Source organism: Chiloscyllium punctatum, chromosome 32 (assembly GCF_047496795.1).
Source record: "Chiloscyllium punctatum isolate Juve2018m chromosome 32, sChiPun1.3, whole genome shotgun sequence".
In the NCBI taxonomy this organism is placed as follows: domain Eukaryota; kingdom Metazoa; phylum Chordata; class Chondrichthyes; order Orectolobiformes; family Hemiscylliidae; genus Chiloscyllium; species Chiloscyllium punctatum.
In genome coordinates this window covers 18,641,333-18,669,112 of record NC_092770.1, presented here as the reverse complement: position 1 = coordinate 18,669,112, position 27,780 = coordinate 18,641,333, and the positions used below count along the sequence as shown (strand labels likewise).

The 27,780-nt window shown below is 42.8% G+C and overlaps 1 protein-coding gene across 1 annotated transcript in view; it reads left to right on the top strand.

Annotated features, from left to right (window-relative positions):
• Positions 1–882: 882 nt before the first annotated feature.
• LOC140457947 (GLIPR1-like protein 1) overlaps positions 883–27,780 on the top strand; it is a 37,350-nt gene continuing 10,452 nt past the window's right edge. Inside the window, exons 1-3 of the mRNA XM_072551798.1 lie at positions 883–1,107; positions 2,037–2,285; positions 25,249–25,364. Of these exons, the coding sequence (XP_072407899.1) occupies positions 883–1,107; positions 2,037–2,285; positions 25,249–25,364 (590 nt within the window). The remainder of the gene's footprint in view (positions 1,108–2,036; positions 2,286–25,248; positions 25,365–27,780) is intronic.

Sequence of the window (27,780 nt, the reverse complement as noted above, 5' to 3'; positions counted from 1 at the left end):
GGCTGTCCTTCACAAAGCTGAAATGAGCCATTGGTTCTTGCATTTACGGTTAGATGAGAAGTATGCTACAATTAATACCCATATAGGGTATTGTCAGCCTTAGCAATTTTTCAGTGGATGATGGAGAACATTTTACAAGGGCTACTCCAGGCCACTATTTACCTGGATGATGTGCTAATAACAGGGAAAACCAATAAACAGCACTAGAGAATTTGGTCATTGTCCTTAGACGTTTCTCCCAGGCAGAAGTATGCCTTAGAAAGGGTAAATGTGTGTTCCAGGCACCACAAGTGACCTACTTGGGCTACAGTGTCGACAAGAGTCTAGATTAGAGCGGTGCTGGGAAAGAACAGCAGGTCAGGCAGCATCCGAGAAGCAGAGATTGTGTTACAACTGTTGGAAGATAAAGCAAGACCGATGAAAGATGCACTGGCTTCCATGCCAGTACCATAGCTTAGGTCTTTTCCTGGACTGATAATTATTACAGAAAATTCATACATAAACTGGCCTCCATCCTGGCACCATTACATCAACTCTTAAAATAAGAGTCGGCCTCGGAAATGGTCACATCGACAAGCCATAGTTTTCAGGAAGGTGAAGAAACAGCTACCATCCTCTCAGGTGTTGGCACACAATGATCCCAAGCAAGTTCTGACACTGACTTGCGAAACCTCCCTGTCGGGCAGGGCGTTGTATTAACTCAGTGGAGTGGTACACCCAATCGTGCATGCGTCCACGACTTCAGCTAATGCCAGAGATAGATATGCACAGGTAGATAAGTAAGATTGGTTGGTCATATTTGGAGTCGGGAAGTCCTACCTTTGTTGACGTGGGGGGTGGGGCGGGGTGTGTCCAAGGACTGGAGTTGGCGACGCTCGCTCGATGCCCCGCCCTTCAACCCGGAGCACTCTCAGCCGCCGTTCCGTCATGGCATTCGCCAAGGTGCCCTGGATTCTTGCGGCTTTTTGGTTGCACCTCCTCCCGTACGAGCCCGCCTTCGGCACTCTCGTCTCCATCACCGACCCGGCCTTCATCCAGGATTGCGTCGACCAGCACAACAAATTTCGTGGGGAAGTGGTACCGCCGGCCAAAGACATGTTCGCGATGGTTGGTTGAATTTCCGCCTCAGAAACACCGAACGACGCCGTTTCTTAAAAACACAAAAGTAAAATGGGTCGGGAGTGGGAATAGGTTCCATCGGGGCTGTGTCCCGGGGCGATTTTCCTACTGTCACTGGGTGTGAGGAGGGAGAGGACGGACGGTTTCTTTCCGACGGTGACCACGAGGAACAAGTGACGGGAAGGTTCTGGTCGCCAACGACCGTTAAATAACCGGGCGGTTTGAATTCACGCGCGCGTACATCCGTGCCTCGTACTTAAATAATTGAGTCTGTCGTAATAAAACAATACAGGAAGAATGTTCAGAATGCATTTTTTTTAAAAAAGCAAACAAAAGTTTCCCCATTTCGGGGGAAATGTCCAAATTTTCCCTTTTGAGGTATTGGGTTCGAGTCTCTAGAGTGGGTTTCATCTCAAGACATTGAGATCTCCTCAAGATATTGAGATCTCCTCAAGATATGTCCGTGCCCCATGAAACTAGGGTGGGGCAAAGAACCAGGTTCCGGATCCAGATTTGAACCCGATGTTAGACTGACCCGAACGGCCGAGTTCCATTTCATTTGCCTCTTGAGCTGTGGTACATGCTCCCGTTCCTGTCCACCCCATGGCCCCACCAGGAATCTCTCTCCCGCTCTCAGCAGTTGCCGCCAAAAATTGAGACTGAACCTGTTATGGACATGTTATGAACGCACCTTCGATAGATAGCTTTGGCATCCATCGTAGGAATAGTGATCGTTTCAATTAAAGTTCGGTTCTAGTTTTGGAGAGGCAAGGTTCCATGATGGGAAGAGTTTAGAAAAGCCAGGAGAGCAATTAAATCAGAAGGTGCTACTAGTCAAATAAATGGGAATACGATCACTCCGCAGGAGCATCTTCGTTTTGTAATTTTCTTTTTTTTCCCCCCCCCCCCCAATCTAGACGTGGGATGAAGCACTTGCTAAATCTGCAAAAGCATGGTCAAAAATGTGCCTGTTCAAGCATAATCCAAACCTGCAAAAGAAAGGAACAGTGCATCCCACCTTCTTTCCTATAGGAGAAAACATTTATATTTCCACAGGCAATTTCAATGCCAAGAATGCTATTAAACGATGGTATGCTGAAGTGGCTGACTATGATTACAGTACAAACAGCTGTAAACCAAAAAGAGCATGTGGACATTACACACAGGTAAATGTTGCTTGGAGATATTACGTTCATTTTAATCATCCGATGGAATTTTTGAAATTGTTATGATTTCAAATGTCTTAGAGTGTCTTTATGCAAAGTGTGCAGATGGACATTTGGTTTTACTCAGTCCAATCTAGACAAATAGATGATTGGTGTAGGGAATGCTGGATGACTAAAGAAATTGAGAGTTTGGTTAAGAAAAAGAAGGAAGCATATGACAGGAATAGACAGGGTAGATCGAGTGAATCCTGAGACGAGTATAAAGGAAGTAGGAGTATACTTAAGAGGGAAATCAGGAGGGCAAAAAGGGGACATGAGCTAGCTTTGGCAAATACAATTAAGGAGAATCCAAAGGGTTTTTACAAATATATTAAGGACAAAAGGGTAACTAGGGAGAGAATAGGACCCCTCAAAGATCAGCAAGGTGGCCTTTGTGTGGAGCCACAGAAAATGGGGGAGATACTAAATGAGTATTTTGCATCAGTATTTACTGTGGAAAAGGACATGGAAGATATAGACTGCAGGGAAACAGAGGGTGTCATCTCGCAAAATGTCCAGATTACAGAGGAGGAAGTGCTGGATGTCTTGAAACGGGTAAAGGTAGATAAATCCCCAGTATCTGATCAGGTGTACTCAAGAACTTTGTGGGAAGGCAGAGAAGTGATTGCTGGGCCTCTTGCTGAGATATTTGTATCATCGATAGTCACAGGTGAGGTGTCGGAAGACTGGAGGTTGGCAAATGTGCCACTGTTTAAGAAGGGCGGTAAAGACAAGCCAGGGAACTACAGACCAGTGAGCCTGCCCTCGGTGGTGGGCAAGTTGTTGGAGGGAATCCTGAGGGACAGGATGTACATGTACTTGGAAAGGCAAGGACTGATTAGGGATCATCAACATGGCTTTATGCATGGAAATCATGTCTCACAAACTTGATTGAGTTTTTCAGGAAGTAACAAAGAGGATTGATGAAGGTAGATCAGTAGATGTGATCTACATGGACTTCAGTAAGGCGTTTGACAAGGTTCCCCATGGGAGACTGATTAGCAAGGTTAAATCTCATGGAATACAGGGAGAACTAGCCATTTGGATACAGTACTGGCTCAAAGGTAGAAGACAGAGGGTGGTGGAGGAGGGTTGTTTTTCAGACTGTATGCCTGTGACCAGTGGAGTGCCACAAGAATCGGTGCTGGGTCCTCTACTTTTTGTCATTTACATAAATGATTTGGATGTGAGCATAAGAGGTACAGTTAAGTTTACAGATGACACCAAAATTGGAGGTGTAGTGGACAGCGAAGAGGGTTACCTCAGATTACAACAGGATCTTGACCAGATGGGCCAATGGGCTGAAAAGTAGCAGATGGAGTTTAATTCAGATAAATGTGAGGTGCTGCATTTTGGGAAAGCAAATCTTAGCAGGACATATACACTTAATGGTAAGGTCCGAGGGAGTGTTGCTGAAAGACTGAAGCGACTGGGCTTGTATACCCTTGAGGTTAGAAGACTGAGAGGGGATCTGATTGAGACATATAAGATTATGAAAGGATTGGACACTCTGGCAGCAGGAAACATGTTTCCGCTGATGGGTGAGTGCCGAACCAGAGGACACAGCTTAAAAATACGGGCTAGACTATTTAGGACAGGGATGAGGAGAAACTTCTTCACCCAGAGAGTGGTGGCTGTGTGGAATGCTCTGCTCCAGAGGGCAGTGGAGGCCCAGTCTCTGAATTCATTTAAGAAGGAGTTGGATAGAGCTCTCAAAGATAGTGGAATCACGGGTTATGGAGATAAAGCAGGAAGAGGATACTGTTTAGGAATGATCAGCCATGATCATATTGAATGGCGGTGCAGGCTTGAAGGGATGAATGGCCTACTCCTGCACCTATTGTCTGTTGTCTATTGAAAGAGTCCTTGGAGTGCAGCTTCATAGCTCCTAGAAAGTGGAGTCGCAGGTAGATAGGATAGTGAAGAAGGTGTTTGGTATGCTTTCCTTTATTGGTCAGAGTATTGAGTACAGGAGTTGGGAGGTCATGTTGCGGCTGTACAGGACATTGATTAGGCCACTGTTGGAATATTGCATGCAATTCTGGTCTCCTTCCTATCGGAAAGATGTTGTGAAACTTGAAAGGGTTCAGAAAAGATCTACAAGAATGTTGCCAGGGTTGGAGCTACCGGGAGAGGCTGAACAGGCTGGGTCTGTTTTCCCTGGAGCATCGGAGGCTGAACGGTAACCTTATAGAGGTTTACAAAATTATGAGGGACATGGATAGGATCAATAGGCAAAGTCTTTTCCCTGAGGTCGGGGAGTCCAGAACAAGAGGGCATAGGTTTAGGGTGAGAGAGGAGAGATATAAAAGAGACCTAAGGGGCAATTTTTATATCACACAGGGGGTGATGTGTGTATAGGGTGAGCTGCCAGAGGAAGTGGTGGAGGCTGGTACAATTGCAATATTTAAGAGGCATTTGGATGGGTATATGAATAGGAAGGGTTTGGAGGGATGTGTGCTGGGTGCTGGCAGGTGAGACTAGATTGGGTTTGGATATCTGGTGGGCATGGACAGGTTGGACCGAAGGGTCTGTTTCCATGCTGTACCTCTCTAGTTGTCTGTGGTGGAGAGTTTAACCTGAGGATCAGGCCTCAGATGAGGGGTGAGTTTGAGAAGGCAGGGCATTAATGTGGTGACATCAGCCACTATGGGTATTGAACCTATTATGGGCACTACATGCAAACTAGTCATTCAAACCAACTGACCCAATCATCACATCTGAGTTTGTTGAACACAGATCTACAATCTAAACAAAGGAGAATTTAATCTTTTGGTTTTAAGTCACACTTACAATAAGCGTAATTTATAAGGTGCTCTTGTGATCTAATTCAATGGGAAAGTTTGTGTCATGATCCTGTGATAATATTTTAAAAACCCTACAGTGTGAAAATAGGCCCTCTGGCCCAACAAGTCCGCACCGACCCTCCAAAGGGCAACCCATCCAGACCCACACCTTATATTTACTCTAGACTAATGCATCCTTGAACACTATGGGCAATTTAGCATCACCAATCACCTAACCTGCACATCTTTGGATTGTGGGAGGAAACCGGAGCACCCAGAGGAAACTCACACAGACACAGGGAGAATATGCAAATTTCACACAGTCAGTTGCCCGAGGCTGCAATTGAACCAGTGTCCCTGACACTGTGAGGCAACAGTGTTAACCAGTGAGCCACCGTGCCACTACACACGTAAATTACGTAACAAATATGTGGAACTATTAGCATTTACATTTTTTCTGTTCTTTACAGGGATAAAGGCGAAATTTTGCCTGACAAACCAGAATAACTCTTAAGTAGTAGAAGACAGAGTTGGAGTAAGGGGGGCATTTTCCAATAGCAACCTGTAACTCGTGATGTACCACAGTGATGGGGCCACAATTATTTACAATATTTATTAATGATTTGAATATAGAAAGTGTGTGCACTATGGCCAGGTTTGTAGATAACGCACAATAGACAATAGATGCAGGAGTAGGCCATTCAGCCCTTCGAGCCTGCACCGCCATTCAATATGATCATGGCTGATCATTCCTAATCAGTATCCTGTTCCAGCCTTATCTCCATATCCCTTGACTCCACTATCTTTAAGAGCTCTATCTAATTCTTTCTTAAATGAATCCAGAGACTGGGCCTCCACTGCCCTCTGGGGCAGAGCATTCCACACAGCCACCACTCTCTGGGTGAAGTAGTTTCTCCTCATCTCTGTCCTAAATGGTCTACCCCGTATTTTTAAGTTGTGTCCTCTGGTTCGGCACTCCCCCATCAACGGAAATATGTTTCCTCCTGCCAGAGTGTCCAATCCTTTCATAATACTATACGTTTCAATCAGATCCCCTCTCAGTCTTCTAAACTCAAGGGTATACAAGCCCAGTCGCTTCAGTCTTTCCGTGTAAGGCAATCCTGCCATTCCAGGAATTGACCTCGTGAACCTACGCTGCACTCCCTCAATAGCCAGAATGTCTTTCCTCAAATTTGGAGACCAGAACTGTACACAGTACTCCAGGTATGGTCTCACCAGGGCCCTGTACAGCTGCAGAAGCACCTCTTTGCTTCTATACTCAATTCCTCTTGTTATGAAGGCCAGCATGCTATTAGCCTTCTTCACGACCTGCTGTACCTGCATGCTTGCCTTCATTGACTGGTGGACAAGAACACCCAGATCTCTCTGAACAGCCCCTTTACCTAATTTGATACCATTGAGGTAGTAATCTGCCTTCCTGTTCTTGCCACCAAAGTGGATAACCAGACATTTATCCACATTAAACTGCATCTGCCATGCATCTGCCCACTCACCTAACTTGTCCAGGTCACCCTGTAATCTCCTAACATCCTCATCACATTTCACCCTACCACCCAGCTTTGTATCATCAGCAAATTTGCTAATGTTATTGCTGATACCATCTTCTATATCATTTACATATATTGTAAAAAGCTGCGGTCCCAGCACGGATCCCTGCGGTACCCCACTGGTCACTGCCTGCCATTCCGAAATGGAGCCGTTAATCACTACCCTTTGTTTCCTATTAGCCAACCAATTCTCTATCAAATCTAGTACTTTGCCCCCAATACCGTGCACCCTAATTTTACTCACTAACCTCTTGTGTGGGACTTTATCAAAAGCTTTCTGAAAGTCCAGGTACACTACATCCACTGGATCTCCCTCGTCCATCTTCCGAGTTACATCTCCCTGGCTCCCTGGCTGGGAATCATCGCTCACCAGAGGCGGAAAAGGCGGAATTGTCGCTCACCAGAGGCAAGGAGTCGTGACTCGGTGGAGCTGGGGACTGGGGAAAAGTCAGATTGTCTAAGACCTTGATTGGCTCTCTGATTCCCTACTGTCTACACACCACCGTCTGTTAGCACACAGAAAGTATTCCACAATAGGTGAGAAGGCAAGTGACAATGAGTCTGCATAGGAATATAGACAGATTAAGTGAGTAAGCAAAAACTTGGCAGATGAAAAATAATGTGGAAAAATGTGAGGTTACGCACTTTAGCAGGAATAAAAGGGGAGATGAATACTATTAAAAGAGAGCAAGCTGCAGAAAGTTTGCTCTCAACAGATTTGGGAGTCCTTGACCATGAATCAAAAATTCCAAGTTCACTGGGTAATAGGGAAGACAGATGGAATGCTGGCTTTTATTTCAAAGCGAATGGAATATAAAAGTAGGGAGGGTTTGTTAAAACTATACAAATTACTGGGCAGACCATAGCTGAAATGTTGTGAACAGTTTTGGGGCCCTTATCTAAAAAAAGTTATACTGGCGCTGGAAGCAATGCAGCAAAGGTTCGCTAGGCTGCTGCCAAGTATGGAAGGACTGTTATGAGGAGAGTTTCAGTAGATTGGGCCTGTACATGTTGAAATATAGAAGAATGAGAGCTGACCTTATTGAGCCATACAAGATTCTTAGACGATTTAAAGTAGATGCAGAAATGCTTTTCACCTTGTGGAAGAGTCGAGGACCAGAGAGCATACTGTCAGAATAAGGGGTTGCTCATTTAAGGCAAATGAGGTGGAATTTCATCTTAAAGGGTTGTGAATCTGTAGAATCCCTTACCACAAAGCCTGTTGAGCCTAGGTCATTGAGTATATTCAAGGCTGTAAAGGAATCACGGGTTATTGGGAAAAGGCAGAAAAATGACATCTGTAATTATCAGATCAACTTATTGAATGACAGAGCAATGTGATGTTGAGATGCTGGTGTTGGACTGGTATGGACAAAGTCCGAATTACCATGACATCGGGTTATGGTTTTCAGATGAAACCGGGTTAGGAGGCCTGCAGGTGTAACCTGTTTTGAAGTCATATTCTGCCCCTTAATAAATATTAATTCTACATCTGTAATACAAACAATCTGCTTGTATACTTGGCACACAGTAATTGTATTTCTTGTTTGGTCAGTGATAGTGCTGCCATGTCTTTGAATGGGTCGGTGTAATTACACTCTGACGGTTTACATCAGTCTTGTTACAAATATGAAAACTTAAAACGTGACAAAAAAATTGAATGTCAAGTGCTCAAGATGGAGGCAGAATAGCAGGATTGCAAGCAGGCTCTTGGCCTGGGCTTATCTGTTCCTGCATGCCTGCTTTGTTTTTTGTTCCTTTTTACTTCAACATTTTTTTCTTCTTTTCTTTTGTTACCTTTCGTTGGAGCCTTTTGCAGCATGTTAGTCGGCGAAATCAATGTAGCAGCTAAAGCAGGCCGTGTGTGGAATGGTGGCTCCTCCCACTGGTTGGATGCAACAATGGACACAGCTCCTCATTGCGATTGGAGGCAATGACAGTGGCAGCAGAAACAGGCAGTTTGGGGCAGGAGGCAGCAGTGGAGGCGAAGTTCCTCTAGCCATCAAAGGTGACAGCAGACTTTTCAAGATGGTGGTATTGTTAAGGCTACATCTCAGGAGGGTTGCTGGAGCGGAACTCTTGACGTGTCGGTGTCACCCCTTTCTAGTAGAGGAGCCAGGGATTCCTGGTTGCAGTAGGTCCAGAGCAGATACTCCTGTCATTGGCAAGATGGCAGCTGCAGCATGGTATGCCTGGAGATGGGACTCCTGGTGTCATTGAGGGGGCAGCAGAGCCAGGGTCTCCTGGTTGTGGGGTGAGCTTGGGTTCATCATGGAATCTGGCAACAGTGTCAGTGAGGTAGATTCAATTGCAAAGGGCAGGCAACAGAGAGACAGTGAAGGAGGGATGGCGGCGTAGGTATAGTTGGAGAGCTGGCTCAAGACTCCCCTTCAGTTATATTGTTTACAGGCCGTTCCACTATAATGTGTTTTGTTAACAGAAATTCACTATAACATGATTGATGCTTGGGGAAACTGTTTCTAAAGCGCAAACTTTCAAAGCATGTATTCGTTATTATGCAATTCCAGCCCTATTAGTTTAAATTGTGCTGCTATTACACAATTTTCTTATAACATGTGGGATTGCACAAGAACGGAACTACCTGTGCTGTGTTACACCAATATTAACTGTATCCTTTTTATTCTTCACCTGTTCAGATTGGTGCTGGATTGTGGTGATTGTTGAAGCTTCTCATTGTATTTTACTGTATTTACTGTGATTTTAAATAAACAAAAACACTGTCTCTTTATCTATTTACAGAGGAATTTCAATTATCCGAATGAGATGGGTGGGCAGTATTTCATTCAGATAATTGATTATTTGGTTAATTGATTCAATGCCTCTTCTCTGGGGCACAAAATTTTCTGAAGTTTTCTTTTTCCTTGCTCTGCCTGCCTTTTTCCCTCTTTCTGTCGCAGGGTTTGTTTCTGAGCAGACACACAGTTGTGTGTAAGGGACCTGCAGTATCACTGAAGCCTCCCCCTACCCCCCAATCAGTTCAATGGCATTGACACAGCAAGCACTTGCTAAGTCCGCTCGCCGTTCAGGAGACTAGGCAGCAGCACACTGTGTGCGAGCCTCTGCCCCGCCTTCCCCATCCAACCCTGCTACTACTTGTTTCTACTTCTCAAAGTGCTTTGCTGCTCCCATTTTCTCCTTTAAGCTCCTTTTTACCCATTATACTTCTGTGTGTTTCTATCTCACCCTTATTTCCTTTTGGATGGAAGTTGGTAGATGGTATGACATGGTGTGATAGGAAAGGGAGCCACCAAAAGCTGCAGGCTGCACTTAGAATGGAGTACAGAGAAAATGGATCCATAATGATAAAATGGTGACAATAGGGAATGAGATTCAATTTTTTAAAAAAGTCAACATTGATTTGCACACATGAAATTTAATCACAATGAGCATCCTCTGCTCTTCATTTGAGACGAGCACATATACAAATTATGATTATGGGGAAGAAACTAACATGTATTGATATCTTTTTAACAAGTTTTAAAGTAAATATTGTGTATTGTTTGCGAATTAACATCAGAATATTGCAAATTCTGTTTTGGTTCTGCAGGTATATTGCACGCTTGCCTTCATCAGTAAGAAAATCAGATATAAAAGTTGGCAAGTTATGTTACAGCTGTACAAAACTTTAGTTAGGCTACGTTTGGAATGTTGCATACAGTTCTGGTCGCCACACTACCAAAAGGGGGGACATGGATGCTTTGCAGAGGGTGCACAGAAGGTTTACCATGATGTTGCCTGGTTTGGAGGGTTCTAGTTATGAGGAGAGGTTAGATCAACTTGGATTATTTGCAATGGAAAGATAGAGCCTGACACGTGACCTAATAGGTCGACAAAATTGAGAGGCATAGATAGGTGGATAGTTGAGGCTTTTTCCCAGGTGAAAAGGTCGACAAGAGGGCACAGGTTCAAGGTGAGAGGTAGAAAGTTTAGGAGAGAAGTGCAGGAAAAACTTCTCACACAAAAGCCTGGAACCCACTGCCAGAGGAAGTGGTAGAAGCAAGCATGTTAGCAATAAATAAGCCATATCTTGATAAATACATGCATGAATTTGATGTCTATAGAGGTTTAGATACTGCAATAGATAGCATAGCTATAGAAGTATAAAATAAGGATTAGGAATTGACACAGGCTTGGTGGGCCAAGGGTTCTGTTCCTATCTTGTATATTGATTGTAACAAGGTCAGTTGGACAGCATAGAATATGAGTTCTCTGATTGGGGCTGTTAATCTAGTCCAATCGGGGTATCCCTGGCTGTCAGATAAAAAGGGGAGTGTCAGAGATACAGACATAATGATAACTGATTCTGAAGAGGCTGTACTAAAGTCAGTGACTGTTCATGTGGAAATAAAGAGCAACTTGGTGAATAGATAACAATCTCTGTTGAGGTATTTCAGTGCAAGAGAGTGGGATTAATCATATAACTAAGCAAAATGCCTACTGGCTGAAGCCTAACTGGCTTTATCATTGGTAAATGCGGCAAGTGGAGCACGAGTTATAGGATATTCTGATGGAAGTAGATATCCTTATCAGTCCGACTGAGTTTGGAGAACATTTTAAAAGGTCCTGCTCAGGCTGTCATTTCCGTAGATGACATTCTAAAGACAGGGAAAATTAACAAGGAACACTTAGAGAACTTGGATATAGTCCTAAGGCATTTTTCCAAAGCGGGTGTGCCTGTACACCTAAAAAGGGAAAATTGTGAAATTGTGTTCTAGGCAGTAGATAAAGTACAGCTTTGAAACGGTCCAAAGAATTCCTTAAGAACTCAACCTGTAAGTCACTCTTGGTTTGTCCTGGAGATTGTACCTTTGGTAGTCTGGAATATAAAAATACTCTTACAGACAGTTTAGTTTAATTTTAATTAACCCCTTCATTTACTAATAGCATCACTGTTACAACATAACACTGATATCTATAAGCCAAGCTAACTGCATTCTAATAAATCAGGAGAGTAGAACATCGGCTGTTCAAGAGCCCTGGCAGGCTACTTCGTTATACTATCTCAAATAGACTACCCTTATATACAGGTTTACGAAGGCTGTACTGTCACAAACACAAAAAGTTAACAAAAGCACTGCATGTTCTGAACTAGACAGATAATAGTGAAGTGATGAGAGTATGTTGCTGGAAAAGCACAGCAGGTCAGGCAGCATCCAAGGAGCAGGACAATAATTCAGGACAGAAGTTAATTGATGCAGAGTTTTGTTTCGAGTTCAGAATCAAGCATTGTTATTAATTTCACAAAGGTACAGCTGTGAATGTTATCACTTGGTGTCCTGTTTATACAGGTTCACTGATGTTAAGGCAAATGTTCTTAATTGTCTTACCCTCCCTGCCTGTCTGTTTTCTAGTGTGCAGCAAATGTGTTCTATAATTCAAAATTACATTTTAGTTGATATGTTTAAGGACAAGTTTTAAAGCTATAAACTTTCCCACCCCTAAGTGACCTACTTGGGTCACAGAGTCTATAAGACCAGGTTAAACCCGTTGGAAGATAAAGTGAGGGCAGTCAAAGGCCTCTGACTCCCACATCAGTACAGGAGCTTAGGTCATTTCTTGGACTGGAAAATTATTTTGGGAGGTTCTTATGTAACCTGTCCTCCATCCTGGCACCTTTGCATTAACTCTGAAACAGTGGTCAATCTTGAAAATGGTCACATAGACAAGTCCTAGCTTTCAGTGAAGTAAAGAAATGGCTGTCATCCTGTAAGGTGTTGTCTCATTCTGATCTCAAGAAACATCTGGTATTGACATGCAAAGCCTCCCTGTATGGCATTGAGTAGTATTAGATCATAGGTGACCCAGTGGAGAGGAATGCCCAATAGTGTATGCATCCAGGACTTTGGCTAATGCAAAGATAGAGAAAAAAGAATTGGCAGTCACATTTGGAGTTGGAAAGTTCCACTAATACCTTAATGGACAAAATTAGTGAGAATCACAGACCCCAAATACCTACAACAACAAAAAACAGAAGTTGCTGGAAAAGCTCAGCAGGTCTGGCAGCATCTGTGAAGAGAAATAAGAGTTAATGTTTCATGTCTGGTGAATCTGCCTCAAAACAGGTCTAGAAATACCTCCTTGGTCTGCTTAAAGAAGACAACTTAGTGCTGCTGTTACAAACCAGACCAAACTCCCTCAAAATATATTAAGAAGATAGCCTAGATTCCACTATTTTCTTATTTTAAAAGACAAGTGCAAGGTGTTGTGTTCGAGATGCAATTTGCTTGGTCAAACTACCAGGCTTGAAACAAAGTAAACTTTATTCTTACACTCTAATTAAAATACAGACATTTAGAATAAAAGAAAGTTTAATTGTAAATCCATCAAAATACTTAAGATAATAAATGTATTTCTACCATTGATTAACTGTTCCAAGATAGTAACATTCCCATAAACACATGCTTGACAAGGGCAAATTCAGTAAAATATATTGTCTCACATGCAATATTTCTCCAGTCATATAGTCATAGAGATGTACAGCATGGAAACAGACTCTTTGGTCCAACTCGTCCATGTTGACCAGATATCCCAACCCAATCTAGTCCCATCTGCCAGCACCTGCCTCCTCCAAACCCTTCCTATTCATATACCCATCCAGATGCCTTTTAAATGTTGCAATCGTACAAGCCTCCACAACTACCTCTGGCAGCTTATTCCATAATCTACCAAATTATAATAAAATATAAAAAATACCAAAATAATCTACCACAATCTACGCAAACAAATTGCTCCTTAGGTCTCTTTAAATCTTTCCCCTCTCACCCTAAAGCTATGCCCTATAGTTTTGCACTCTCCCATCTCAGGGAAGAGACTATTTATTTAACCTATCCATGCCCCTCATGATTTTATAAACCTCTATAAGGTCACCCCTCAGCCTCTAAAGCTCCAGGAAAAAACAGCCTCAGCCTATTCAGCCTCTCCCTCCAACCCTGGCAACATCCTTGTAAATCTTTTCTGAACCCTTTCAAGTTTCACAACATCCTTCCAAAGGAAGGAGACCAGAATTCCACGCAATATTTCAAAAGTGGCCTAACCAGTGTCCTGTACAGCCTGCAACATGACCTCCCAATTCCTGTACTCAATACTCTGACCAATAAAGAAAAGCATACTAAATGCCTTCTTCACTATCCTATCTACCTGTGACTCCACTTTCAAGGAGCTATGAACCAACATAGCTCTAGGACCTTACCATTAAGTGTATACATCCTGTTAAGATTTGCTTTCCCAAAATGCAGCACCTTGCATTTATCTGAATTAAACTCTATCTGCCACTTCTCAGCCCATGGCCCATTTGATCAAGATCCTGTTGTAATCTGAGGTAACCTTCTTAGCTGTCCACTGCACCTCTAACCTTGGTGTCATCTGCAATCTTACTAACTATACCTCTTATGCTCACATCCAAATCATTTGTCTAAATGACGAAAAGTAGTGGACCCAGCACTGATCCTTGTGGCACTCCACTGGTCACAGGCCTCCAGTCTGAAAAATAACCCTCCACCACCACCCTCTGTCTTTTACCTTTGAGCCAGTTCTGTATCCAAGTAGCTACTTCCCCCTATAGTCCATGAGACCTAGCCTTACTAACCAGTGTCCCATGGGGAACCTTAGCGAACGCCTTATTGAAGTCCATATAGATCACGTCCACCACTCTGCCCTCATCAATCCTCTTCGTTACTTCTTCAAAAAACTCAAGTTTGTGAGGCATGATTTCCCACACACAAAGCCGTGTTGACTATCCCTAATCAGACCTTGCCTTTCCAAATACATGTACATCCTGTCCTCCAGGATTCCCTCCAACAACTTACCCACCACCGACGTCAGGCCCACTGGTCTGTAGTTCCCTGGCTTGTCCTTGCCACCCTTCTTAAACAGTCCAGGGAGGAAAGATCATTAAGAGAAAATTTTGAGAAAGAGAGAACTTGATTGTTTTGCTGCCGCAGGGGCTCCTTCCGAGCCCCAACAGCTACTAAAAGTTGAATTAAAATCCTGCTTCAGTGGGAGATTGACCCCAAACATTCATGATGCTTCAATTGTTCCAACTTCTAAGATAAAATCCAAGTATGATATTAAAGAGTTAATTTGATCTGCTGGCCTGCAAGAAATTGAGTGCCCTGGGGGTAGGACGGTGTGTCTTTGCCTTATAGGTGGATTGTGGGAGGTTTACATTCCCACATTCCTTGCCATTCAGAGCCATTTGAATCATCATCACGTATTCAGAAGTCAATTGGAACATTCAGTTGAAATTCTGACTGCACCCTATAGTTACAAAAAGAAACAACTCACACCAGATCTGACCGTTAAGGGATGATTTGCGTTACATTGTTTCTGGAGGTGAGGTGGTCACTGCATTGTATCTTGAGTGGGATGTGATTGTGAGGGAGTGGCTAGGGTTGTCTTGAGTGGCATGTGACTGTGAGGGAGTGGCCAGAATATCTGTAAACATTACCAGCTGACTTGTGTAAGGGGGATGTATTTTCTTTGTTTTGGGCTTCTTTGACTTGATTTTGCACGCCTGCAAAGAGGGTCAAAAGGGCCACCTAACATGTATAGGCTTTAATAAACTTAACTGTTTGTAGAAGTTGATGTGTGCGAATTACATCTCATGTGTGAAACCTCTGGAAAAGAACCTAACACAAGGCCTCACAATCTGTTTACTTTTTTATGTATTGCTAGCTAGGACAGCATTTGTTGCCTATTCCTAGATGCCGAGAGGGTAGTTAAGTGTAAACCATATTGTTGTGGGTCTGGGGTCACCTAGGCCAGACCAGGTAAGGACAGCAGTTTAGTGAACCAGATGGGTTTTTCTGACAATCAATAATGGTTTTGTGGTCATCATCAGACTCTTAATTTTAGAATATTTATTGAATTCAAACTCCACCATCTGCCGTAGCAGGATTTGAACCTGGGTCCCCAGAATATTACCTGGATGTCTGGATTAACAGTTCAGCAATAATACCATTAGGCCACCCTCCCCACCTTTATTGGCTTGGAACAGATCGCTCGGGACTTCTATCTCGACTTCTCTTCATAAAAATACCTGGACAAAATACACTTCTCAAAGCCATATTTTTGTCACACCACCTGTAGCTACAAGTCGCATTCAGCAGTGTGCTCTAATACTAAGCACTTGTGGTTACAAGTTGGAACACCATCTGAGAGGCCAAGTAACGAATGTGGAAGCATTGAGTTGCTTCCCAATAGCACATGCACTACTGGTGGTACCCCCAGTGGAAGAGTCTGATAATATATTTTTTCTGGATGCACTCTCAGTCAAAGCTGATAATATCAGACTCTTCAGACGCAGAAAGATCCAGTCCTTTCAAAACTGAAACAAATGGTGGTGGTAGGGGAAACCAAAGGGCCGACACAACTGGAATTGAAATTCTTTTGGACCTGAAGAGACCAGCTCAGTAGAAGATAGCATATTGTTATGGGGAGCAACAGTGATTTTTCGGAGCAAAGATTGCCTCCAAATACTGTCTGAACTCCACCAGTGTCATCCACAGATCTCCAAATGAAGATGTTGGTGAGAGTTTACGTCTGGTAGCCAAGCCTGGATGCAGACATAGCTGCATTGGTGGGGTAGTGCCCAGAGTCGAGAGTGTGTTGCTGGAAAAGCACAGCAGGTCAGGCAGCATCCGAGGAGCAGGAGAATCAATGTGTTGTGCATAAGTCCTTCATTAGGGCTTCCTGATGAAGGATTATGTCCTAAACATCTATTCTCCTGCTCCTCAGATGCTGCCTGACCTGCTGTGCTTTTCCAGCCACACACTGTCAATTCTGACCTCCAGCATGTGCAGTCCTCACTTTCTCCCAGTGCCCAGATTGTCAACAAGGACTAAACTTTCTGCCAGCAGCTCTCCCACAATGGGAATGGCCAGGTGTACCTTGGAATCAGTTGCACATTGCCTATGCTTTGAATCAGTTGCTTTCATGTGTTCACTGTTCTTCATCATTGTACACGTACGCTCAAAGGGTGCATAGAGTGCATTGTCAAACATGGGGACATCAATAAAAAACCTGCGTGTATCTTTTTCAATACATGGAGTCCCGGAAGAGTTGGTCACAGGCCATCTTCTATCAGCAGGGAATTTGGGTATTCCCTAAAGTTGAATGGGATTTGATAACTCCATACAGGGACAGCACTGGCAGACTTGCTGATGGATAGAAGACTCTACACCAGATTAAGTCTGATCTTCCCGGACATAATGGGCAGGATAAACGGCATCAGAAATAACAATGCATGACAAAAGACCCTGCCAAGCAAGAGAGACAGTTTGATATCGGGAACAAACTTGGTGGAAGAATCGTGGAAATGGCCCTACGTGGTTAAGAGGCATACGGGTAAAATGGTCAGGACCAGTGACGTACAAACGTTTGAGTAGGTGTCAAAGTTCTGATAAGGAGAAAGTGAGGACTGCAGAAGATCAGAATCAAAAAGTGTGTTGCTGGAAAAGCACAGCCAGTCAGGCAGCATCTAAGGAGCAGGAGAGTCAACGTTTGAAGCATAAGCTTTTCAGCAGGAATGAGGTGGGGCTCAAGGGGGCTGAGAGAAAAATGGCAGGGGTTGAGGCGGGGGGTTGTGGAGGTAGCTGGGAATGCAATAGGTAGATGAAGGTGGCACAGTGGTTAGCACTGCTGCCTCACAGCGCCAGAGACCCGGGTTCAGTTCCCGCCTCAGACGACTGACTGTGTGGAGTTTGCACGTTCTCCCCGTGTCTGGTTTTGTCCCACAGTCCAAAGATGTGCAGGTCAGGTGAATTGGCCATGCTAAATTGCCCGTAGTGTTAGGTAAGGGGTAAATGTAGGGGTATGGGTGGGTTACGCTTCGGTGGGTCGGTGTGGATTTGTTGGGCCGAAGGGCCTGTTTCCACACTGTAATGTAATCTAAATCTAAGGTGGAGGGGTGTTGCTGTTCGATCAGAGCAGATAGGTGGGAAGGAAGATGGACAGATAGGACAGTTCAAGAGGGCAGTGTCGAGTTGGGAGGGTTGGATCTGGGATAAGGTCGGGGAGAGGAGATGAGCAAACTGGACAAGCACATAGACCATGTGAACGCCACAAATTTGCAAATGGTGCAAGAGCAATACATATCCTGCCCCTCAGAACATTCAGAAAACATGCCATAACCTATGGGTTCATCCTGCCCATCAAGTGTTGAAGAGTCCTCAGAATCAGAGATGGATATGACAGATGCCACTGCTTCAACACCATTGCTGAGGTGAAGAGAATGAAATTGCACTGAGGCTATCCTGGAGCAAGAAGTGAGCTTCTGTGCGTTAAAGACTATATCAGATGCCAAGTCAGAGGAGTCTGACTTGGTGCGTAGATGCCCCAGGAGGCTGACCATGAAAAAAGACCAACCATTGCTCCCAGACTTGGGGGTGTAATGTAGTGATTGTAATGAGGTTAGCCAGCTGGATCTCATAAAATATGAGTGCAAGGTTTGTAGCTCAGGTTGAGGTTTAGGGTGTAGGTTTGCTTGCTCAGCTGTAGGTTTGATTTCCAGACATTTCGTTACCTGGCTCAGTAACATCATCAGTGGCAACCTCCAAGTGAAGCCTCACTTGGAGGTTGCCACTGATGATGTTACCTAGCTAGGAAATGAAACATCTGGATATCAAACCTACAGCTCAGTGAGCAAACCTACATTGTAAAATATGAGTTCTCTGAATTGAGTTGTTAATCTGGTCCAATCAGAGAGCTCTGGCTGACAGATAAACAGAGGAGTGTCAGAGATACTGACAACCTGGTAGCTGACCCTGAAGAGGCAGTCCTAAAATCAAGGAATACCAGCCTCTGTGGCAGTATTTCTGGTTATTGAAGAAAATCAAAGAAAACCAAGGGTTCCCTGTAATGAACTCAACATAGTACTCCCAGTAACAGCAGGTTTCTATTATTTTGTAGATGAGTCTCTGTAGTTACAGTTATTTGTAGTATATTACAAGGATGTTGCCAGGGTTGGAGGATTTGAGCTATGAGGAGAGGCTGAACAGGCTGGGGCTGTTTTCCCTGGAGTGTCGGAGGCTGAGGGGTGACTTTATAGAGGTTTACAAAATTATGAGGGACATGGATAAGATAAATAGGCAAAGTCTTTTCCCTGGGGTCGGGGAGTCCAAAACTAGAGGGCATAGGTTTAGGGTGAGAGGGGAAAGATATAAAAGGGACCGAAGGGGCAACTTTTTCACGCAGAAGGTGGTTATGTGTGTGGAATGAGCTTCCAGAGGAAGTGGTGGAGGTTGGTACAATTGCGACATTTAAGATGCATTTGGATGGGTATATGAATAGGACGGGTTTGGAAGGATATGGCTGGGTGCTGGCAGGTGGGACTAGATTGAGTTGGAATATCTGATTGGCATGGACGGGTTGGACTGAAGGTTCTGTTTCGATGCTGTACATCTCTATGACTATATTGTGTTGCAGTGAAAGTGTCCCAAGTGAGTCAGAAGATTTGAATCTCATCTGCCACTGAGATGTTTGGCACAATTATGATACTTGGTTGATTGAAAATATATGTAATTCATAGTGTAAGAAGAGCTCAAGTCTTCTGCCTGAGATTAATTTATTTGAGCCAGAGTGCTTATCATTCGAAAAGTAGATGCCTTCCCTCTGATGTTATAGACCTGGACTGTTTTCTTCCAAGCTGTCTTTGATATAATAAGCCTATTTCAGTAATGTGTGCATGGAATTATTACTCTTGTTACCCATAAATGATTTGAAATGTTGGTCATTCTGTGACAATGGCGTAATAAATAATGGTCATTCTCATGTTCTTTGATAAATTGGTTTCTTCGTACACCTGCTTTTGTCAGATTTCAAATTTGCAGATACTCTGCAGGGCACAGGATTCTCGGTAATCCAAGATGGAGGGTTGGAAACATTTCTGGCTGTAACAGGCGGCTCCTTTTTTGAGGTGATTTCCTCGAATTCCTGGAGCAGCAATTAATGTTTTATGTGCTGTTGCATTGTTTTGGAACTTTGGAGAAAAAGAAGAGTCTAAACATTGGCACTTTTAAAAGGGAGTGGAACAGTCAAAGGCAGCACAAGGTTTGTGCAGGAGAGAGAGAGAGAGAAAAACCCACACTGCCAACTGATACAGCAGTGAAAATGCGTAGTTACTGCCTTTGCTGTTGAATTCATCTATTGCTGGACATCAGAGTGTTTCGAGGAAAATTAACAAACAATGAAATTCACAACTGATCTTGGAGTAGTCTGTTTGGAAGAGGTCACAGCACAGAAGCAGATAATGGAATAGTTTTAAGTGTGGCCTTGCTGCAAATCTGTAGTAGTGAGTAGAGTGGGATCTTTCTTGATTATATGTTTTATTGAGATCTATCTCTTGATTAAACTTAAAAATATAAGTATTAAGTTAGCCTGGCGCAGTGTTTTGTAGAAGAGTAAGACAGTGCTATTTTCTGGGTCTGCAAATTTGAAGAAGCTAAAATGGCCCTTAGAAGAAATATGTGTTATTCTTGTCCGATGTGGGAGTTTAGGGAGAGTTTATATGTTATTGAGGATTATATCTGCAATAAATGCTGTTGGTTGTGAATCCTGTCAGATCGAATGGATCAGTTGGAGCAACAGTTAGAGGCAATGAAGAATTTACAAGAGCAAGGCAATGTGATGGATGGCAGTTATAGGAAGGGAGAAAAGTCGCAGATACAGTCACATAGATGTTATATCTCCAGGAAAAGTGCAGGAGTCTTCTGTGGCTATCCCCATTTCAAGCAAGTATGCTGTTTTGGAAAGTGTAGAGGGTGATGGATTCTCAGGGGAATATAGCATGAACAGCCAAGTTTCTGGTATTGAAGCTGGCTCTAATGCAATGAGGAGTATGTTGGGTTGTAACAGATCGATTGTGTTAGGGGACTGTCTAGTCTGAGGCACAGACAGATGTTTCTCTGGCTAGCAGTGAAAAATCAGAATGGTGTGTTGCCTCTCTGATGCCAGGATCGAGGATCTCCCAGACAGGATGCAGAATGTCTTCAAGGGGGAGAAGGCCCAGCAGAATGTCATTGTGCAGATTGGAACCAATGACATATGAAGGGAAAAGGATGAGATTCTGAAAGGAGAATATAGAAAGTTAGGCAGGAATTTTAAAAGAAGGTCCTCGAGAGTGGTAATGTCTGGATTATTCCTGGTACAAAGATCTAATAAGGGTAGGACTAGGAGAATAGAGCAGATTAATGCATGGCTGAGGAGCTGGTGTATGGGAGAAGGATTCACATTTTGGATCATTGGAATCTCTTCTGGGGTAGAAGGACGGATTGCACCTGAGTTGAAAGGGGACTAATATACTGACAGGGAGATTTGCTTGAGCTGCTTGGGAGGATTCAAAGTAGTAATGGGCTGGGACCCAGGGAGACAATGAGGAAAGAGATCAATCTGAGACTAGTACTGTTGAGAAGAGAAGCAAGTCAAATAGTCAGGGCAGGCAGTGACAAAGCCGAGAAAAAGGTAGGACTGATAAATTGCACATATTTCGATGCAAGAGGCGAAACAGGGAAGGCAGATGAACTCAGGGCATGGCTAGGAACATGGGACTGGGCTATCATAGCAATTACAGAAAAATGGCTCAGGGATGGATTGGACTGGCAGCTTAATGTTCCAGGATACAAATGCTACAGGAAGGACAGAAAGGGAGGTAAGAGAGGAGGGCCATTTTTGATAAGAGATAGCATTACAGCTATACTGAGGGAGGATCTTCCTGGAAATACATCCAGGGAAGTTATTTGGATGGAACTGAGAAATAAGAAAGGGATGATCACCTTATTGGGATTGTATTGTAGACCCTCTAAGAGTCGGCAGGAAATTGAGAAACAAATTTGTAAGGTGTCAGTTATCTATAAGACATGGACTGAGACTGCCATAGTGTTCAGGGTTTAGATGGAGAGAGATTTTTTAAGCATGTACAAGAAAACTTCCTGATTCAGTATATGGATGTACTGACTAGAGAAGCTGCAAAACTTGACCTACTTTTGGGAAATAAGGCAGGGCAGGTGACTAAGGTGTCAATGGGGGAGCACTTTGGGGTCTGCGACCATAATTCTATTAGTTGTAAAATAGTGATGGAAAAAGATAGACCAGACCTAAAAGTTGAAGTACTAAATTGGAGGAAGGCTAATTTTGATGGTATTAGGCAAGAACTTTCAAAAGCTGATTGGGGGCAGATGTTGCAGGTCAAGAGACGACTGGAAAATGGCAAGCCTTCAGAAATGAGATAACGAGAGCCCAGAGACAGTATGTTCCTGTTACGGTGGAAGGAAAGGCTGGTGGGTATAGGGAATGCTGGATGACTAAAGAAATTGAGAGTTTTGTTCAGAAAAAGAAGGAGGCTTATGTCAGATATAGACAGGATGGATCGAGTGAATCCTGAGAAGAGAATAAAGGCAGTAGGAGTATACTTAAGAGGGAAATCAGGAGGGCTAAAAGGGGACATGAGATAGCTTTGGCAAATAGAATTAAGGAGAATCCAAAGGGTATTTACAAATATATTAAGGACAAAAAGGTAACTAGGGAGAAAATAGGACCCCTCAAAGATCAGCAAGGCAGCCTTTGTGTGGAGCCGCAGAAGATGGGGGAGATAGTAAATGAATATTTTGCATCAGTGTTTACTGTGGAAAAGGACTGAAAGATATAGAATGTAGGGAAATAGATGGTAACTTCTTGAAAAATGTCCACATTACAGAGGAGGAATTGCTGGATGTCTTGAAATGCATAAAGGTGGATAAACCACCAGGACCTGATCAGGTGTACCCTAGAACTCTGTGGGAAGCTAGGGAAATGATTGCTGGGCCCCTTGCTGAGATATTTATATCATTGATAGTCACAGGCGAGGTGCTGGAAGACTGGAGGTTGGCTAATGTGATGCTATTATTTCAGAAAGGTGGTAAAGACAAGCCTGGGAACTATAGACCAGTGAGCCTGACATCAGAGGGCACATTGTTGGAGGAAATCCAAAGAGATGGAATGTACATGTATTTGGAAACACGAAGATTGATTAGAAATAGTCAACTTGGCTTTGTGTGTGGGAAATCATGTCTCACAAACTTGATTGAGGATTGATGAGGGCAGAGCGGTCTATCTGGACTTCAGTAAGGCATTCAGTCAGGTTCCCTTTGGGAGACTGGTTAGCAAGGTTAGGTCTCATGGAATACAGGGAGAACTGCCCATTTGAATACAGAACTGGCTCAAAGGTAGAAGACAAAGGGTGATGGTGAAGGGTTGTTTTTCAGACTGGAGACCTGTGACCAATGGAGTGCCACAAGTATTGGTGCTGGGTCCACTACTTGTTGTCGTTTATATAAATGATTTGGATGTGAGCATAAGAGGTATAGTTAGTAAGTTTGTAGATGACACCAAAATTGGAGGTGTAGTGGATAGCGAAGAAGGTTACCTCAGATTATTATGGGATCTTGATCAGATGGGCCAATGGGCTGAGGAGTGGCAGATGGAGTTCAATTCAGATGAATGCGAGGTGCTGCATTTTGGGAAAGCAAATCTTAGCAGGACTTCACACTTAATGGTAAGGACCTATGGAGTATTGCTGAACAAAGAAACCTTAGAGCGCAGGTTCATAGCTCCTTGAAAGTAGAGTCGCAGGTAGATAGGATAGTGAAGAAGGCGTTTGGTATGCTTTCCTTTATTGGTCAGAGTATTGAGTACAGGAGTTGGGAGATCATGTTGTGGCTTGACAGGGCATTGGTTAGGCCACTGTTGAAATATTGCGTGCATTTCTGGTCTCCTTCCTTTGGAAGGATGTTGTGGAACTTGAAAGGGTTCAGAAAAGATTTACAAGGATGTTGCCAAGAAAAGATTTGAGCTATAGAGACAGGGTTGAATAGGCTGGGGCTGTTTTCCCTGGAGTGTTCGAGGCTGAGGTGTGATCTCATAGAGGTTTATAGAATTATGAGGGGCATGGATAGGGTAAATAGACAAAGTCTTTTCCCTGGGGTGGGGGAGTCCAAAACTAGAGGACATAGGTTTAGGGTGAGAAGGGCAAGATATAAAAGGGACCTAAGGGGCAATGTTTTCACGCAGAGGGTGATAGAACATAGAACATAGAACAATACAGCACAGAACAGGCCCTTCGGCCCACGATGTTGTGCCGAACTTCTATCCTAGATTAAGCACCCATCCATGTACCTATCCAAATGCCGCTTAAAGGTCGCCAATGAATCTGACTCTACCACTCCCACGGGCAGCGCATTCCATGCCCCCACCACTCTCTGGGTGAAGAACCCACCCCTGACATCTCCCCTATACCTTCCACCCTTCACCTTAAATTTATGTCCCCTTGTAACACTCTGTTGTACCCGGGGAAACAGTTTCTGACTGTCTACTCTATCTATTCCTCTGATCATCTTATAAACCTCTATCAAGTCACCCCTCATCCTTCGCCGTTCCAATGAGAAAAGGCCGAGAACTCTCAACCTATCCTCGTACGACCTACTCTCCATTCCAGGCAACATCCTGGTAAATCTTCTCTGCACCCTCTCCAAAGCTTCCACATCTTTCCTAAAGTGAGGCGACCAGAACTGCACACAGTACTCCAAATGTGGCCTAACCAAAGTCCTGTACAGCTGCAACATCACCTCACGGCTCTTGAATTCAATCCCTCTGCTAATGAACGATAATACTCCATAGGCCTTCTTACAAACTCTATCCACCTGAGTGGCAACCTTCAAAGATCTATGTACATAGACCCCAAGATCCCTCTGTTCCTCCACCTGACCAAGAACCCTACCATTAACCCTGTATTCCGCATTCTTATTTGTTCTTCCAAAATGGACAACTTCACACTTGGCAGGGTTGAACTCCATCTGCCACTCCTCAGCCCAGCTCTGCATCATATATAAGTCCCTCTGCAGCCGACAACAGCCCTCCTCACTGTCCACAACTCCACCTATCTTTGTATCACACTGATGCGTGTGTGGAATGGGCTGCCAGAGGAAGTGGTGGAGGCTAGTACAATTGCAACATTTAAAAGGCATCTGGATGGGTATATGAATAGGAAGGGTTTGGAGGGATATGGGTCAGGTGCTCTCAGGTGGGACTAGATTGGGTTGGGATATCTGGTCGACATGGATGATTTGGACCGAAAGGTCTGTTTCTGTGCTGTATTCCTATGACTGTCTGGCTCTGAATGACCATATATATATATATTATATATACACACGTAAATATATCGAGTATATATAAATATCTAGAAAACAGTAACTGTTAATTCCACAACTCTATTGTATCCTGATGTTTCTTCAATGGAACCTCCAAAAGGTTCCTTATATTTTAATGTCTGTGCAGAGACATGTAGAAGAATAATTTGTTCGAGTAAATTGCCGATATTCTATTTTCATTTTTAAAATGTCTATTGTCCTTACCAGAAGCAAATTCTATCAGTTTAGCAATGAGATATGAGGTTCTGTTCTCATTAGTTTTCTGATCTTGAATAGACTTTGTTTTATTTATCGATATAGCATGCAGATCATAACTTTGTTTATAAAATAAAAAAATACTGCACTTAATGTTAAATAATCTTTTACTTTGCAGGTCGTATGGGCAAAATCTTATAAAGTTGGATGTGCAGTTTCTGATTGCCCCAAAGGAATTAAATCTTCTGGATTTAAAGGACCGGGTTTAGTTTTTGTCTGTAACTATGCACCAGCGTAAGTCTTGTAGTTGTTTTTTTATAATTGAAAACATACTTCGATTTTGTTGATGTAAGAAGTGATTGTCTTTGAAATCAAGGCGATGTTTCACTGACTGTGGCAAAAGGAATCAAGGTGAAATCTGGGTGGGAGCCTTGGCATAAAGGCAGGTGGTTGTAAGTTTTTAATATCTGTTATCTCAGCCCCAGGATGTTGCTGCAGGATATCTTAAGGGTAGTTTCATGAGCTAAACAATTTTCAATTGTTCTTCCAATAATATATAAAGTCAGAAATGGGAACATTTGATGATTGCACAGTTAAGAGTGTCAACTTGCAATTAGTTAGCTACTTTGCTAACATTGAGTAAGACCTGAACAAAATTCAGGCAATGACCAATTTCAACAACAGGAAAGCTAATCATCTCCCCTTGGCATTAGCAGCATTATCATTGCTGAATCCTCCCAAAATAATACGTTGGGAGTTACCATTAATCAGAAATTTAAATGGACCAGCCATATAATAAATACTAGGGAATATAAAATATTGGGAATTTTGTGACAAGAACCTTGCCTGTAGATTCTCTAAGCTTGTCCACCATCTAAATGAGAAAGGACCTGAAACATGTGAAGATCTAGACCCCTCTTAATGGGCCTTTTGGTTCGAGATCAGTCAAAAGAATCAATGGAATGCGGGTCTGTACAAAGCAAGATTATCAGTTTAATAAAGTAAGGCACCTTGACGCAATTCTGTCCAGCAACATAGAGGTTAAAGCTTCGTGCTCCGAGTTAAAATTTTGCAATTACATTCGAAAATTACACATTATTTATGTTTTTTAAGAGACAGTACAACCTTAATTACAAGAAAAGATCGATCAAATGTAATAAGGTGACATGATTTACAGCAGGCTAATCCAATGATATTTCTTGAGAAACAGATTGACACACAAAATCATCCCATGCTTGCTAGTGTAAGGTTAGTTCAAATACCAAATCACTGTCTCATGATTCATATTATGAAAACACCATTGTTTTCTCTAATCTTACCCAACTCAGCAAAGTATCAGTTCAAGTTCACAGTGTCAAAGAAAATTCTAAAGCCATTTTGTTATGTTATTTTAAATTGAAAATCTATTTTGTGGTTAATAAAAATTTACATATACTTGTTGCTTCTGACAACAACCTAAATTCAAAATTTTAGATCCTCACATGCATTAATTTCACCAAAAGTGGCATCTCTGTATGCGCCATCTACAAGATATACTGAAGGATCTTGCCAAGAATATTTCAAAAATACCTTCCAAATCTGTAACTACTATCACAGAACAAGGGCAGCAAATACACACAAGCAACACCACCTGAAAATGTGATGAATAAGTGAAATGAATAAAAGAACATTGTTTTAAAAATTGATAATACTGTATCGTGATTGCCTTTTAATTGAAAAAGAATTGTTGATAAGAAGATCGTAATAAGGTAATAATTCTGTGGCTGCTGCTCTGTCCCTAACCTATGATAGCCATACCTCATAAAAATAAAGTTATTCCTATAAGTCAGTCATTAATTTATAACTGCCATTAAATCAAAGCATGCAATGTATGTAATCATTACAATTATTTAAATCATTACCCTTGAGATTTTTTATATAATGCAGAGGTTCAGAATTGAGCCAGTAAAAACTGTAATGAAAATATTTGATTTTGATTCCTTTATTCTTGAGCAATTGACAAAAGGGTTAGGGTTATTGGAACTCTTACATTGCTGTCATCACCAAATGCAGAAGAACATGCAAATACGAGTAAAGTAGTAGTATTGAAGAATATTAATTTTTTTGACAACCAGATTGTCAAAAATTACTAAAATTCATGCTTAAGGGTCAGCAAGCAAGCTGTTACCTAGCTTAACATTCTTCAAGGTTATTGTTGGAAAAAAAGTCTCACCTGGATCTCTACTATCTGGTGTGTTTTATTAAATCTGTCAATCCATCCACCCAGTATAGACAGGGTAGATAGCGATGTGCTTTTTCCCAGGGTGAAGGATTAAGTAACAAGAGGTCACGCGTTCAAAGTGAAAGGTGAAAAGTTTAAGGGGGATACTCGCAGAAAAGGTGGAAAAGAGCCTTTTTGGAGAGAGCGGTGATGACAGGATAGTGACAAAGAAGGTCATTCAATGTACATATGCTCTTTGTTTATCCTTAATTTCATTTCCTGTTTGTAATGACCTGATTCCAGTAGTATAAAGAACCCCTGTTACATGATCATTGGGCCATATATGTTCTCAAATTTCAGGCATAGTCAGTGGGATTCTACTGCACAGGCATCATTTCAGGTGAAGTTGAAAGATGCCTGGCCAGGCCAGGCTGGAGTGGACAGTGGAAGAGTTGAAACTGGAAGCCTCCATGAGGGAGGCTGACATAGCTCCTGGATTATTGGAGGGTC